General features: G+C 40.9%; 1 protein-coding gene and 1 non-coding gene across 2 annotated transcripts in view; both read left to right on the forward strand.

The window, feature by feature from the left end:
• The first annotated feature begins 2,504 nt into the window (after positions 1–2,504).
• Positions 2,505–2,577, forward strand: trnar-acg (transfer RNA arginine (anticodon ACG)). The gene has a single exon. It is a non-coding gene; the product is annotated as a tRNA-Arg (tRNA).
• Positions 2,578–2,772: 195 nt separating this feature from the next.
• banp (BTG3 associated nuclear protein) overlaps positions 2,773–15,710 on the forward strand; it is a 28,308-nt gene continuing 15,370 nt past the window's right edge. Inside the window, exons 1-11 of the mRNA XM_076014730.1 lie at positions 2,773–2,931; positions 4,299–4,374; positions 4,641–4,750; positions 4,850–5,049; positions 5,160–5,246; positions 5,594–5,766; positions 6,467–6,706; positions 8,908–9,066; positions 11,022–11,143; positions 13,044–13,115; positions 14,562–14,606. Of these exons, the coding sequence (XP_075870845.1) occupies positions 4,305–4,374; positions 4,641–4,750; positions 4,850–5,049; positions 5,160–5,246; positions 5,594–5,766; positions 6,467–6,706; positions 8,908–9,066; positions 11,022–11,143; positions 13,044–13,115; positions 14,562–14,606 (1,278 nt within the window). The 5' untranslated portion in view covers positions 2,773–2,931; positions 4,299–4,304. The remainder of the gene's footprint in view (positions 2,932–4,298; positions 4,375–4,640; positions 4,751–4,849; positions 5,050–5,159; positions 5,247–5,593; positions 5,767–6,466; positions 6,707–8,907; positions 9,067–11,021; positions 11,144–13,043; positions 13,116–14,561; positions 14,607–15,710) is intronic.

Raw genomic sequence — 15,710 nt, forward strand, 5'->3', positions numbered from 1 at the left:
AGGCTAATTGACTATTACTCTTTCACCCAAAGGCCAGTAAGATTACAGCCTTTATCACTGTTTGCTGCAATTTGCTGCAAATTCTAGGCAGAAAAAGCAGATAGACAACCTGTCTGTTGTATTAATGTGATCATTTATAAGACAAGCTGTTGCTGCTAAGCTAAATAATGCTCTATATGAATTTGGTTAAGTTCTGCACTGATTAACTGGAAGAAATAAAACCTCAAATGATTTAAGGAAACATTTGTTGTTTACGTAAATTATTTGTAACTATATGGTTACAAAGTGATGTTTGTTGTTTTTGCAGTCTTTATTGAAATTTACAGGGGCCATATTTCCCTCTCAAGTCATCTTTGTCACGCATCCACCCTTGCAATGGCTGATCATCTTGTAAAATCCCTTGTCCCCTCATGTTTGAGGTTAACGGGAGTACATATCACACATTTGATTACAGAATGGGCCAGGACATTTCGATATAAAAACTAACACTGCTCTACATTCAGTGGTAGGTAGGTTTAAAATATTTGTACTAGAGACTCAACTTAAGAGGAGCTGTTTCATTGTATGTTTTGTTTCTTAAAATTGGCTTTTCAAAACATACAGTTAATGGAAATTGCAAGATATGTTATGCCATACTGAGGACTTCCATTCTTCCTCTTGTTGATGTACCCTGGGTACATCAACAAGTACTATGTACTCTGTGCATCATGTGTGTGTGTGTGTGTGTGTGTGTGTGTGTGTGTGTGTGTGTGTGTGTGTGTGTGTGTGAGAGAGAGAGAAATCGCAGGGCAAAGGTGGTGGTGAAGGTTGGACTTGTGCAACTTTTAAGAGTGTGACATATTTGCCATGTCTGGACTGAGTGCCTTTTGTTTTGAAAAAGGTAAATTAAGCTGTCATTAATTTTTTCTGCGGTTATCCAAAATTACCCCAGTTCTTCTGGCTAAATTTAAATGTGCCATAGTTGCAGCAAAGAATAGCCGGAATGAGTTGCTATGACCATATATCAGCTTTAATTTGATTTCACTTACTTCCCCTTTGACACAGTAGATGAGGCTTTCAACTTACGTTCGAGAATCAAGGACAACGTAGTCTATTACATCATATATTGGTGACAAAGACATAACTGGTATGGAATTGCTTGTGGGGTAAAGATGAATATCTGAATCAATGGCAAGATAGATAAATTTAAACAACATTGGCTGTGAAATCCAGGTCAACATCTGAATAGGAGATTAGTATGACTATGCTGGTTACGTAACATGCTATTTGACCTAATGGCACTCCTTAAGGCAAACACAAACATATGCTTCGTTTTCGTGGCCTCATTTGTCTAAACACGATCTCGACAGCCACCATTTAGTCTTTAAGAATAATCCAAAACTGTTTTTTCCACTTGAGTTGCTTTATTTCTCTGAATATTCAAATGACCAGTCTCATCTGATCACTGATCATTCCATCTGCGCAGGAATTTATTTTTTATTTTTTGCGAAGACGCTTGAAAAGTTCAATTGCACCAACGCAGCTAGTAGTGTTTTAAAATCCTCATTAACACTTCTGCCATGCTGGTTCTGTGTTGCTTGAGAATCTCTGGTGTTTGACTTCATGTTGTTGATGAAGAGCTTAGTTAGTTACCGGCTTACATTATGTAACTCTGTGGACTGCTCCAAATATACTGTTTGTAGTCTGAAAGGTTCCAAGGTTCCTTTGGTCCAAGTACCTTTCATATGAATAGACATCATCTGCTGCAGTTTTGTGTTTTCATAAAATATATATATATTTTTTTCTTTTACAAATAAAGATGATACGCATGAACTGTATCAAATCAAACCATGACCCAGTTATTCATTCATTTAAGCATTCATCCTTTCAAACTTGACACCCATAAAATCCTTAACCAGAGCTATTGTACTTACATCATTTTATTATGAAACAGTCCCTACGCCCTAGTTGCGACTTTGAATGAGACGTTGGGTCAGTAGTTCATTTTTCAAAACTTAACTGAAGATTTGTTCATGAACCTGCAAATAACCTGACAGACATGACACTCACAGAGAGTAAAAAACAGTTTATAATTGTTTGTTTGTGTTTTCTATCTTTATCGGTTTGACATGTACACACTGCGCAGCAACAATTATAAGTTTCAGGTTTTGACACTTTTGCTTTATTCTGTGTGTTAGACGCTTAAAGAACCTGTGATGTTCCAGCCTTAAAATGTCGGCAAAAGTAGCAGCAGAGAGAGGCAGACAGACATACGGTATAAAGATTGTCCTATCCAAGTTAACGAGACCGTTCGGCCCTTCGGAATAGCTTACTCACTGTTCTCTGAACACTATTCATTCATTACTTTATGTAATTTTGTTGTATTTCTTTAATTCATTGATATATCTTATTAAGTCTATACAGTTATTTTTTTGTATTTCCAATGTAAAATGAAATAATATAAAATGAACCTTTTAAAACACTAGATGGCTACTTAATGTGAGATTATCCGCTTCACATCCATCGGGCCAGTGGCGCAATGGATAACGCGTCTGACTACGGATCAGAAGATTCTAGGTTCGACTCCTGGCTGGCTCGTTCTTTTTTCTTTTTTATAACCCCCCTTCTATCTTCACCTTTCTCTTAAAACGGTTGGCAACTGCCGATCTCGTTTTGTTTTGACCCAAACATTAAATGTTTAAATACTTATTACATTCGACAACATCTCCTTTCAAGGCACGAGAACAACGGTACGGTTAGATGGGTTAAACATGCTGCGAGAGAAGCGGCAGAGAATCGAGACGAGCTGCTCCAGAGCGCCCCTGGCGGACCGATGGACAGTGATGGAATTGTCTGAGGAACAAACACGCCTAGGCGAGGACCCATCTCTCGCGAGGAACGACGCCGTTATCGGAATCTCTACAAACAACACGAGAATTCATCATTCACACGGTAATATAACCCAATCTTACACGGTACATGTGTGGCGTGCCAGCCATGAAGAGCAGAAGTTGACCCTAAATCCACCCTTTTCGTCAACTAACACAACATTTTTCATCGGGAGGATTACATTTTGGCGGCCCTTAGGCCCAACTGCCATGCTAACCGCCACGCTAGCTTCAACGGAGACTCATTTGCGCTCTCTCGCAAAACCTGGATTTCTACAGGCACTTAGCTTCAGCCTTAGCCAGCGCTGTGTCCGCAAATGACTTGTACTTGTCACTGTCGTTTTGCCTATGGGTTCTAACAGCATTACAGTTTACATGGAAAACAAATAAACTGCACATCTTCGTACTGGTTTTTAGTTTTTCAACCCCCCCACCCTCATATTTGGTTTACATGAGCGTTTTTTCAAATAGCAAGAAAAACCTGCCCATTCATTTCGTATGTTAGTTTCAAAAATAACAACAGAAAATAAGCAAGATCAGTTACTGTTCTCGCAGCTGTTGCGGGGTATTTTGAAAAAGGTTTTATGTATGTTAATTTGTGTATGTAAGGCAAACTTAAGGCTAACGAGTGCTAGCAAGGTTTTGATAATAACAACTAGCTAGCATACAGTTATCGCAGACATTGCACAGAGACTACGGTGATGGAAATGCCCAAATTGGTATATGCTCATTTTATTTATGGGCGTCGCAGGAGCAGGGCTTGTTAAGATTGTTAAATCATGTTAAATTACGTTTAATGCACCAACGTTGCTCTGCTATTGCACTCGGAAACTTGTAGTTATTGTAATGAACGCTCCTTGTAACCACAAATGATACGGATGCATAAATGCGTCCATAGCTCGGCGTACTTTCCTGACCCCAACCTATACTGCCGAACTCAATGCCTTCGAACTGCAACTTCTCGTAAAAAATAAAATACATTTCGAAGTTCAAGCTGAGTCAATAGTACCATATGAATAATACAGGAAAACGAGCACAACAAAGTATAAAGCATATAGAGTTGATAAAATTTGGTAAAGTGTGATGTTAATAATTAGTTAGCACTTTATGCTATTGCGTAGCTATGCTATTTATAGTTTTGCTGAGAAGGAGTGCCTTGAATATAATAACATATCCATGTTTGCTGTATGGTTCATTTATGCCATCAGATTTCTACCTAACTTCTCACTACATTGCTTGTATGAAAGGTAGTACAGAAGGTAGAAGGTAGGAATTTCTATCACAGACAATTTCTATATTGCCTTGACTGTGTGACTATCCATTCAAATTCTAAATGCTTTCCCCCCCAGTGATACAATGGTAAATAAAAACAATGTGTGTGGAACCTTTTTTATTTTCTTGTTAACACTTTTCCCTTTCATCTTATTTCAGTTAACTATGTCAGAGCAAGTGTTAGGCGACATTGTACAAATCACAGTTGACGAATTCAGCCAAGAGGACCGAACAGGTAGGAGTGACTCCAAGCATCATGGGTGTTTATTTATTAATCTTTTAGAATTTTTTTTTGCATTTTAAGTTTTTCTGCCGTTTTCTGCTTTTTATAACAAGTGTCCCTCTCCCATTGCTACACTTAAATTGTAACAATATTTTGAAAAACATTTGCCTTTATCTGGACCACAATCAAATTTTAGTGTATCTGGTTCTGAAAGAATCCATCAAGCCAGTCGCTATCTTTCATTTTCATAGTATCTCTAACTTTTACTTTTTTTGCAGATATGCTGGAAAATCATGAAGATACTGAAGAGAAACTTAATAAGAAAAAGAGAAAATTAAGCAGCAGTCAGGAGAATGTCAGCTCTAGCCAAGACATCTCTTATATAAAGGTATGTCACTTGCTATTTTCAGGAATACTTAGAATAATTAGCCAAGTTCAAGGTAAATAACTTCTTCTTCTTCTTCTTCTTCTTCTTCTTCTTTTATAGAATTTGCTGATTTCCTTCACAACATCAGTCACGCAGCGACTGGAGGGAATTGAAATAAAGTTGCGCTCTTTGGACATGACCTGCAAAGCCCTCGAGCGTAAACTGGACAGTCTGGTGCCAAGTCCGAAGAGTCCGATTCAGGTTCCGATGGTTGCAGGGTCTCCTCAGGGTGCCACGCAGACCTGGAACAAAGTGCGGTGGTGAATTTGTTTTTTGTTTTTTTTTCAATTAACATTGACAGAAACGCACGGCTAAAATTGTTTTGCGAAGTACATTGTACGAAAACAGCATTTTTGTGTTTCTGCTTTAGTGTCGTTCCCCAGACAAATGTGATCGTGAGCGGTGATGCCAAAGCCAGTGTTCATGAAGACAGCCCCCTGGAGAACCAAATCGCAAAGTGAGCAGCTCATGTTTACTCTATTGGCCCATTTAAGTCTTTCACCAGAAATGTAATGATTGTTGTTTTTTCTATTCATGGCAAAGAATTCCCTGATATTTATAGAGTTACACAAGCCCAGCCTCCACACTCTGTTTTAAATGCTGCACACAGTACAGCTACAGGAAGAATGCAAATCCAACGTTTATTCCACACCAAGCTTTGCAACCCCCTCCTTAAAATAGTACTTGGTAAACACTATTTGTGATTTAATCAAATGCATACTGTAAATAAATGGACATGCATGTGCAAATAAGTGCATTGTTGAAACCAAAGTAGCTGAAAAGAACCCTCTTGCTCCTTTTTAGTGCAATCAACCGAAGAAGACAAAACACTATCATGGTGAAGGTGCCGGCCCCTGAGGAGAGTCAAGAAGATCAAGAGAGCGGCTCGGAGGCCAGTGACTCTGTCTCCAATAGCGGCCAACCTGGCAGTGGCCAGAATGGTCAGAACGTCACTCTCATCACCCTCAATTCAGAAGGTATGGTTTCACAGTTGCTGTTGACATGGAAACAGAAAATCTTTTTCACTTGATATTTGCTCGTATGTGTGCGGTAAACAAAGTCTTCATATTGAGTGTGGAACAAAGTTTTGACATGTGATGACTCACATCCTCACGGTTTGTTTTTAGTCTGCAGCCATAAATCCACAGTTTCCTAATTAAGTTGCTGTGTTCAGTGGTGCTTGCTGAGCCTGGGAGAGGATGGTTGGGTTCTCCTTGTTTAGAGCCTAAATTGGCTCCATATTGCTGGATTTACTGGCTTTGTTTGGCCACTCTCTGTTTATTTGGGAAGTCTTTGGTTGTCTTCAAAGGCAAATTAATATTTGCAGCTGTGGGTTAACGTGACAAAACTTAGTTCGTCAGCATTGGCTTCCTTGCACCATATGGTGTCAAGATCATGTGTGTTAAGCTGTGTGTTCATGTGTTTTTCCCTTCTGTGGTCACCTTAAGAGCTAACTTGCTCAAACAAACCCAACACCAGACAGAACTATTTCAGTACTTACTCACTGACTGAGTTGTTTGTCCAAGATGTATTTATTGAAATACCACAGGGGGGTGCTGTTGTTCCACGTTACATATTGCAGGGATTCTATAGCTTTTCAGTGAAAACAAATACATTTGTAAATCGTGTGGCCTTCGTTGTATTTAAACAACAATTTATTCTCTTTTTTTAATCCAGAGGATTATCCAGAAGGAACCTGGTTGGGAGATGAGAACAACCCAGAGATGCGAGTGCGGTGCCCAGTGTCTCAGGCCGATATGCTCCATATCAGCACAAATTGCCGCACGCCCGAGAAGATGGCGCTGACCCTGCTGGACTACCTGTTCCACCGGGAGGTCCAGGCCATGTCCAACCTCTCCGGTCAAGGCAAACATGGCAAGAAGCAGCTGGACCCACTCATGATCTACGGAATTCGTTGTGAGTATTCTTGGACTCACACCATCCACCATCTCATCTTAATGAGACCGGCAGTGGCACGCTTGCTCGGCGCAACAACAACAACAACGTAAACAAGACTTAATTGTATAGAGAATTTCTGGTGATCCATTTGCATCACACATACTTGAAATACAAATATTTAGTAACACAAGTCACCTAGTTTTCAAGTTTTCTATCAAGTTTTTTAAAATACAAAATCTTTATTTGTCAATTATCTCTATTACAGTTTCATTTTGACTATTACATGATGGCTCAGCTGAGTTGATAGTCATCATACTTGGAGCAATAATGACCTCTGTGAGACCTCTCCCATGTTTCGTCTCTCTTATAAAGCAGTGGTAAAATGAACACGGTGAGACTGCAGTTTGCATGCTCACAAAGGGATTACAACAAAATGCATTTATCAGTGCCTACGCACATAAACGTGCACCACGTTTCATAAAACATCTCACCAGATGACAAGCAGATGTGTGGTGAATTGACTGCAATGGATTTGTCAGTCTTTGGAGTTCTCATCAAGCTGTGATTGCCACTGAAGCGCAGTCAAGGTTACGGTCGACGGACACGTAGACATCGATGAAGGTCTTGCGCCTGCGTCGTGCATTGATTCCGCACATCCCTGGAGTGCAGCGCTTGTTGCTGCAACACACGTGCCCTGCAGGAGGCATGCCCGTTGTTTCGCAAACTAGATAGCCTGTCTTTCCTCCCAGCCTAGGTGGGTGTGGGCAGTTAAATGTAGATTTGGACTGACATCAAGGAATTTTGAAGCTGTAGCGGAGCCAAGTGACTTTTGGGTGACTCATCTGGCCTGTCTAAATAAAGGATAAGGAATGAAGCAGGAACCAGCGTGCCTGCCTGTGCAGGACCTGTCAGCTATCAAAGGGGGCTGCTGCACGCCGCTGCCATTGACATACCCTGCTCCCCTCCCTTCATGATATGTGCCCGGGGCCTGCGGCTGGGCTTTTGAATTTTGTAAAAAAAAAAGAGCTTTCCAGGGGCCACATGGTCCCTTAAACATTTCACCATGCTGAGTTTGACAGGAGTTAAATACAGCTGTATCTCGTCTTATCTATGCACATTTCCTCCGAGGGATGGGTAGAGTCAAAGTTGCTTCATTCATTTTGAGACGGTGTGGAGTGAGTTGAAGTCAGGACGATCAAACGCTTAATCGGATCAATCAACGTGATTGCCAATGAAAACAGTCTCTTAAAAACAGATTTTTATGCCTTTTCTTTCTCTCTTTCTTAATAGAATAAGGCCATTCTACATTCATTCAGAATGCTCACTGCTGGCATTAGTATTACTGTGTGCACAGTAATAATATCCTACTTATTTTTTTTGTAGATGTGATCCCCCCCCCAAACATTTTCTTCTTCTTTTTATGTTATTGAGGAATGTATGGTTAGCGCGGTCCCATAATACGTAACACTGTGCAGAACTTCAGCGAGATTGGTGAGTGACAGCTCATACAATATATGCCGTGCATATTCTGTGTATTACTAGGACTGCTCCTTGTTATTGTTCCGGCTGTTGATCGGAATCCCGAAAGCTTCCATACTTTCCACTTCTTGAGCTGTCAGAAGCAGTGGGTGGTCGCCCTCTCCGCTGCCGTCATCCTGCGTTGGGCTCGCAATACACAGTTGTGATCAATACGCGTGTTACACAAAACAGAAGCAATGCCTGTTTCTTGTTTTGCCTTATTGTTTTGTTTTCATCCATTTTTCAGTTTCATGCCGGTAAGCATTGAACCGTAAGAGCATCCTGTGGCATAAACATTGACTTTGAGCCGCTAATGGGATAAAGTATTGACTCTGGGTTCGACTCTCTGATCGCTCCTTATTTATGCAAAAAGGGGAAATAGACTTTTATTATTTATTTATTATTCATTATTTTTTTCCTTTCACTTGGTTTTTAGTAAAACTGATCATTTTACAGGTTTAGCAAAGCGTATTTCTGTCTGTACATAGTTCTGTAATCCAAATGTTGTTTATAGAGTATATAGAGAAGTATTATCCCAAGTTGTGTCTCCAGAAAAGACATGGACATTCTTCTGGTACGAATCCCTTTGTCAATACAGGAAAGGAAAAAAAAAAGAATGACTAAGCCGCCATCTTTGAATGCACCATAAAGACTCAACTCAACTTTAATGTAACGCGTTTGTCGTCGCTGTCTTTCAACAGGCCACTTGTTCCACAAATTCGGCATCTCGGAGTCGGACTGGTACCGCATCAAGCAAAGCATCGACTCCAAGTGCCGTACTGCATGGAGGCGTAAGCAGCGCGGTCAGAGCTTGGCGGTGAAGAGCTTCTCCAAGCGAACGCCTCGCGGCGCAGGCTCAGGTACGGCGTGCTTTTCCAAGGCTTCTAATAAAACTAATAGAAACCTGAATGCAGTATGTATTATTCCATCTGAAAGTGCACATGTACACTGAGCTCCAGAGAGCCTTGCAGCTGAACTCTTTTCTTTCCTTTTTTAATTGCTACATAGAAATGAGTAAATGAACCGTTATTTAAGACAAAGATTCCCCATTAGCGTTTTGCCAGTCAGCACTGTGAGCCATAACAATAATAATAATACATTTCATTTATAAGGCGCCTTTCAAGGCACTCAAGGTCACCGAATAACCTTTTTTGTGCGTTGCTTCGGAAGTGAGCAGACAAAGATTCATTTCCATGATGCCATCAAATAAATATCTGCTGGCTCCGTTCACACAAGGCTTCAGCAGATGATAGCGTTGCTATGTTTCTCCGTGCATGTTTTTGAATCCAACAAGTTTGTGAGAGTCAAGGAGCGTCTTTTGCTGCACTCTTTCTTTTAATCTCTCACAGCGTCACTATTGCACAACTTATAAGTTTGGAGGTGTTTTAAGGTTGAATCATACCAAGGCAATTGAATTCAACTAGAAGACAAAGTCTGCATCATCACTTTGTCAGCCTGATAGTTCAAGTTTGGATTGGATCAAAGTTAATCAAAAATAGATATTTATAAAATCTAGTGCCCAATTTTCCTAGTACAAAAATAAAACCTGGATAAATATTGTTATGCTGGAAAATGCCTCCTAATCAAATCAAAACACACAACCTCCCCAAAAGGAAATTTAAGGAAATGTAATGAGACATGAGGGATTATGACTGTATTTATTATGACTAGTTGGTCACCACTCCTTTCACGTTCTAACCAGTTACATCAACACAAGAAAATAAACGCTGGCTAATGGCAAACAAGCACCATCTTCGCACGGTGAACTCTGATTGCCCTTAGTCCTTCAGCTACAGTAAAAAAAAAGAAGCTATTTTAGGAGCTTAGCGCTGATAGGGAGTGCGCGTCTGCAGATGGTTGTAATCTGCACACAATGCCTGCTGTCCCTCCTCTCCCTGTGAGCCATCACCTCTCACCTCGGACAAGGCAACAAACTGCAGGGAAAACCCAAATATCCTGTGAGCGCACAAAGGGTGGGTCCTGTCTCTTCAGGTCTCACACACACGCACGCACGCACGCACGCACGCACGCACGCACGCACACACACACACACACACACACACACACACACACACACACACACACACAGACCAGAATATACAAATACCATTTCACATACTTCATGCACAAACATACGGTTGAGTGAAACATGCAAAATCTTTCCTCCTTTGATCAGAACTCGTCTTAATGGACAGGAAACAGGGAATTCTGGATGTATGTGCCGGTGTAATTTATCACTCGGACTGTATGAAGGTTTCAGACCCAGAGTAGAGAACCAAACAAACAAACAAAGGAGTCAAGGTTTCATCTTTACACAATAAGTCACACAAAGAATAGAACGGGCAAAACCAGGTGGACATGGTTTTTGCTTTTAATTTAATGCTTTTGCCTGATTGTAAATTAACCAAACTGATGAGCCGGCTTAATTTAAAGCTGAGTTTCACGCTGCTGTTGTGACAGCGGGTGTTCAGACTGAGGCTGGGACCTCGGCTGTGTGTGTGTGTGTGTGTGTGTGTGTGTGTGTGTGTGTGTGTGTGTGTGTGTGTGTGTGTGTGTGAATGCATAGCCTCGGAGTCCTTGTTTATTTTGTGTAAACACGCCTTCATGCAGCAGATGGCCTGGTTAATAGCCATGGTTTGTTGTTTTTTTGAACAAGAAGAGTTTGCAAAAGCCCTTTGTATCTCCATGTCTGAGTGCAAGTGATTTTGTGTTTTTTTTTTTAATGCTGAAATCCATTTGCATTGTGTTGCTGACTTGACAGCTGTACGCAGTACAAATACACAAAGCACTGACCTCACTGCTTGATCTTTTACAGCTGATGAAGGCGCTGCAGATGAGGCTCCCAATATTGACGCAGCCACACAGCAGACTCTGCACTACACTCTCAATCAGCAAGTCCAGTTCCACCGGATTGGAGAAGATGGACAAGTTCAAGTGGTGAGTGACAAGCAGGGCCATGGTTGTATGATGATAACTGGACTGAGCCAGTGTGCCAATTTCTTTTCCAGTGGCCACTCGAGGTACTGCAGCCAAAAATCTCATCAGTCCCCCAATCATTTTCCCCTTTGATCGCAAAACAAAAATAATCGCCTGTAAAACAGTTGACAGGTCACCTTCGACCTGAAACGATTCATAACAATTTCTTTTTTTTTTGTCATGTTTATTGTTTGAGCCTTAAACTTCTAATCTTTCTAAAAAAATCAAAAGGCAGAAACGAAAAATCCTCAAAACATTTGTGTTGATCTGATTGGCCGATGTGTTATGATGCATCCTGGGAGTTACAGATGCATGATGGGAAGTGACACTGCTGCGCAGGCTCTATGGACCCCATAATGGGGACGAGGCCCAGAAGCCAATTTAAAAAACAAACAAACAAAAAGAAAACTTTATTCCATTTGCTAATCATTGACTTGTTATAACAAGCAGGAAAACATTGCCACGCTTTTTCCTTTCGTAACTGTCTAGAATTGCTCACTTCACTGATTTGTACTGAACCTGTACTTGAGCCCACTGACATTAGAATGAGAAAGCAAAACATCCATTTGCACAGCATCTTTTTTTCCACTAGTATCTGTTTTTTTAAAAGGGAGGGGAGTTCAAATAAATATTTAAAATAAAAAAAGGGGGTAGAATAAACACAATTATCTAACTGCTCAGTCTTGCTGTGCTTCGCGCTGAATCCCGTGAGAACGGAGCGATTTGGAGCAGTGAGAACAAAGTAGCTAATAAAACTAGAGTGGACCAGAATGAATAATAAATGGCAGGACCTGGTCCCCGGCCATGTGCGAGCAGCAAAACTACACAGCGTTGCAAAATGTGACAAAGGTGTGCTGAGATAAGGAAGCAAAGCAAGATAATATCAAACGCTAGCCTACTAGGGTAATGCAAAACCGAAAACTTAAGCTATACATCTCTTGAAATAGCATTCGGATCATATATTGAGTGCAAATGTTATTGCTGCTGTCACGGTTGTTGTTTTTGCAGCAGATAATATGATAAGATTTAAGGGAGAAACTGCAGACGTGTTCAAAACAAATCCAAATCCAGTCACCTTGTTAGAGTAGAAGGGGATGATTGCATCTTAGCACAACAACACACGCAGGGGCAGGACAAATTACTGTGCCTTCAGTAAAGGAGAAATTTACATGCAGCGCTTGTATAGTTCAACTGCGCTGATAAAAACAGTGCAACACTCAGCATCAAAGTCCTCATAAACACGACAGAACTCAACTTTCTGTCTTCTGCACCTCCTCTGCGGCCTGCCTGGTAAAAAAAAATAAATTCCTGTCTTCATGAAGATGTGAAATAAAATGTGAGTCAGTCTGGGAAACGCTCACCACTCTTAAAGCAAACAAGAGCGCTCCTTTTAGCATAAGGAGTGAGGTCATTCCCACTTGATTAATGCTGATTTCCTGCTAAATACACTTTAGATATTAGTTTTGGATTTACAGAGTGTTCGTGGGCTCTATTTAATAATGCTGCGTCCTCACACTTCCTTTGGGTTTCCCCTGGAAATGAGCCTTTATGCTATCAAAGAGTCACTCCTCTTTAAACATTTTTTCATGTTTATATTACGGTTGCTATGAATTGCAGGTTGATAAAAAAGTTATTTCTCAGCATTTGCCCATTTTTCAGGGATTGAAACGGTGTCTCGTGTCGTACAAAGACAACCTAAAGTCATCTTAACCCCTCTCAGTCTTCACCACAGGCCCTGTCCGTGCCAACCACAAGCACGGTTTATGAAAATGCCCTGATCGAGTGTCGGCGTCATTGAGCATTGTTTGCTTTGAAACGTTAATGCCTCGCTTCTTTCCCTTCCTCTCCATGTGACCCTCAGATCCCTCAAGGACAGCTGCACATTGCTCAGGTGCCACAAGGAGAGGAGGTTCAGATCACGCAGGACAGTGAGGCAAGTGTTCGTGCGTGCATGTTATAAGAATTAATCAACAGCTCATTTTCTTGAGTCATTCTTGCTGCTATATTAAATTTCTTAGCTCAAAACTTGAAGAGACGTTGTCTCCAAACCAAATATGTCTGTCACGGGGAACTTTGAGTAGCTCAGAGTGAAGTGACGTGGTGGGAACAGAAGGCTTTCTATTTTAGTTGGGAATATTGGCACCATGTGTTGAAAGACAGCCTTTTCAGTTTGCCAGCCAGCTAAAGACTAATTAGTTGACTTCCATCTCCAGCCTGTTTGTTAGTGTGAAATTATTTGCCTTCTTCTTCTTCTTTCATTTTTTTTTTTTAAGTTCTTGGTATCTTTTGCTGCCTTTTAGCTAACTTCACCTTAATGAGTTCTGTATTAGCAAGATTTAGATAAATTGTGCTTCCAGTAATCATGTATGAAGGTGATTGGTGTCAGTTATATTCTATTACTAAACCTATAACTGAAATAGGGGAAATTAATGTTTGATGTACAACAGCAGTCAAAAGTTTGGACACACCATGTGAATTTAATGTCTCTTCTTTCATTCTCATGACTGTTGGCATCGTCTATTTAACATGTTTTTCTTTGCTGCGTGATTACATAAGTCTTGCTCATACATTTGATGTCTTCAGTATCTATCTGCAGTGTAGAAAGTTGTAAAGATAAAAAAACAAAAATGCATGAGAAGGTGTGTCCAGACTTTTGACTGCTAGTGTAGATGTGCTATTGAGCGAGAGAGCTAAAGTGTGTTGGACGCTGGAAAGCTCTCAAGCCCACATTTTCTCCCCTCTCCTTTCTATGCAGTGATATTGTTTTTTTTGTTTTGGTTTTTTGTGAGTTCAAAGCTTATGGCAAAATCCCGCCTCTCCTAACTGCCACTCATAGAATCTGTTTTCATTAGAAACAGGCCTCTGTCATCAAAGACGTTGCTTTTGGTGCGCTTTAAGAGGAAATGAGCTGTTTGAGAGATTGTGCTGCTCTCTGCCATATGGCCGCTTGGAAGGACCTTCGCATATATGTTAAAGACCATAAGCCAGAGAGAAGAAACAGCTGAGACTTGTCATTGTCTAAGTAGAACGTGATCCCGTGGCCATGTTAACATCAGTGTGGGTGTTCAGCAGATCTGTGATGGTCACTGGGTCTTGATGGGACGGCGATGGGCTGTGCAAAGAGACATCTGCTTCAGCGTACTGGGAAATCAATGAGGCCAGAAATTAGGGGATGTATAGACAAATGCAATGCATCTGCTCCTCTCTCCTCTGCACTTCTGTGCAGTATCAACTTGCCAGAATTTCCCTGTGGAAATGCAGCTGTCCAATAGGCGTGGCATCGGAAGTCGAAGCCAAATTGGAAACAGTGTTATCAACAGGATGCGCCTTTCAGAAAAGTGTATCCAGTGACTTAATCTTTTCTTTTTTTCCTTTTTAGGGAAATTTTCAGATCCACCAGGTGCATGTTGGGCAGGATGGACAGGTAAGGAAGCATTTACATTCAAGTGGAATTGTAATGAAATAATTCATCATTATAACTTGCATAGTTCTGATGATACATTTGGACATCAAGTGCACCCCCTCCAACACAGACGTAGGTGAGGTCAGAGAAAATCTTTTGTGTTCTTTTTGTTTTTTTGTTTTTTTTGGCAGTGACTCCATTAAATCTCCTCTCGCCAGTTGCACGCAGATGCTGGTTGTGAGTTAGACTGGAAATGTTAGTTGATATAGTATTAATCCTCTGACAGTTAATGCCCTTATTGCTACTAATACTACACCAAAACTTCTACTACATATATGAGGCTCACTGTGGGTTTTAGGATTGTTTCAGTAAATAGTCTTGGTTTTGATCTTGATTGCTGCAACACACGTCCACAGTCATCAACATGTGCTCATAAAAAGGTCAGACTGAGGTGCTTTTCTTAATTACTGACAGGCTGAAACGTTTTAGTCTAATAATTAATATTGTTTCCATATACAGTACATTGTGCAAAGCCTCCAACTACTGAGTATTTACTCTGTATTCACTTCCTCATCAGATATGATTGACCAGATGTCATCTTGGCCTTTCAAATCCTAATTTGTAATCAGTTAGCGGTTGGATGATGTTATGCTTCTGTCAACTGGCCCGTGAATTTAGTGTGCAAACAAGATGAACCAAAACGAGAAACTCAGCGAGACTGGAAACCAGCACGTCTCGAACATTTGGGAAAGGTTTTTCCGGCTCAGTGGCGTGAAGACAGGACTTAAATAAATTCATAAACTTATGTTGTCTAAAGGACGAGTACATCTTGACAGATGATAGTAAACATCTCTTGATAACAAACACAGTCTGCAGTTCAGTTGAGTACAGCCATATTGTAACGGGAAAGTGACTGTGGAACACTTACTCCAGGGAATGCACACACACACACACACACACACGCACATGCGTGTGCACACTTTAAATTCCATCCAGTGTCTATGCCTTCGTCCAACTTCTCCCCCTTCCCCATCTCTGTCGGGGATGTCTTGAACCGAGGGCCCTTCCTGTTTCTCTCTTCTCCCCTCTGAGGTACACACGAGCCTTGATCAAAGCAGCGGCCGA

This window comes from Nelusetta ayraudi, unplaced genomic scaffold (genome assembly GCF_046127955.1).
Source record: "Nelusetta ayraudi isolate G7.1 ecotype Tasmania unplaced genomic scaffold, CSIRO-AGI_Nayr_v1 ptg000173l, whole genome shotgun sequence".
Taxonomy (NCBI): domain Eukaryota; kingdom Metazoa; phylum Chordata; class Actinopteri; order Tetraodontiformes; family Monacanthidae; genus Nelusetta; species Nelusetta ayraudi.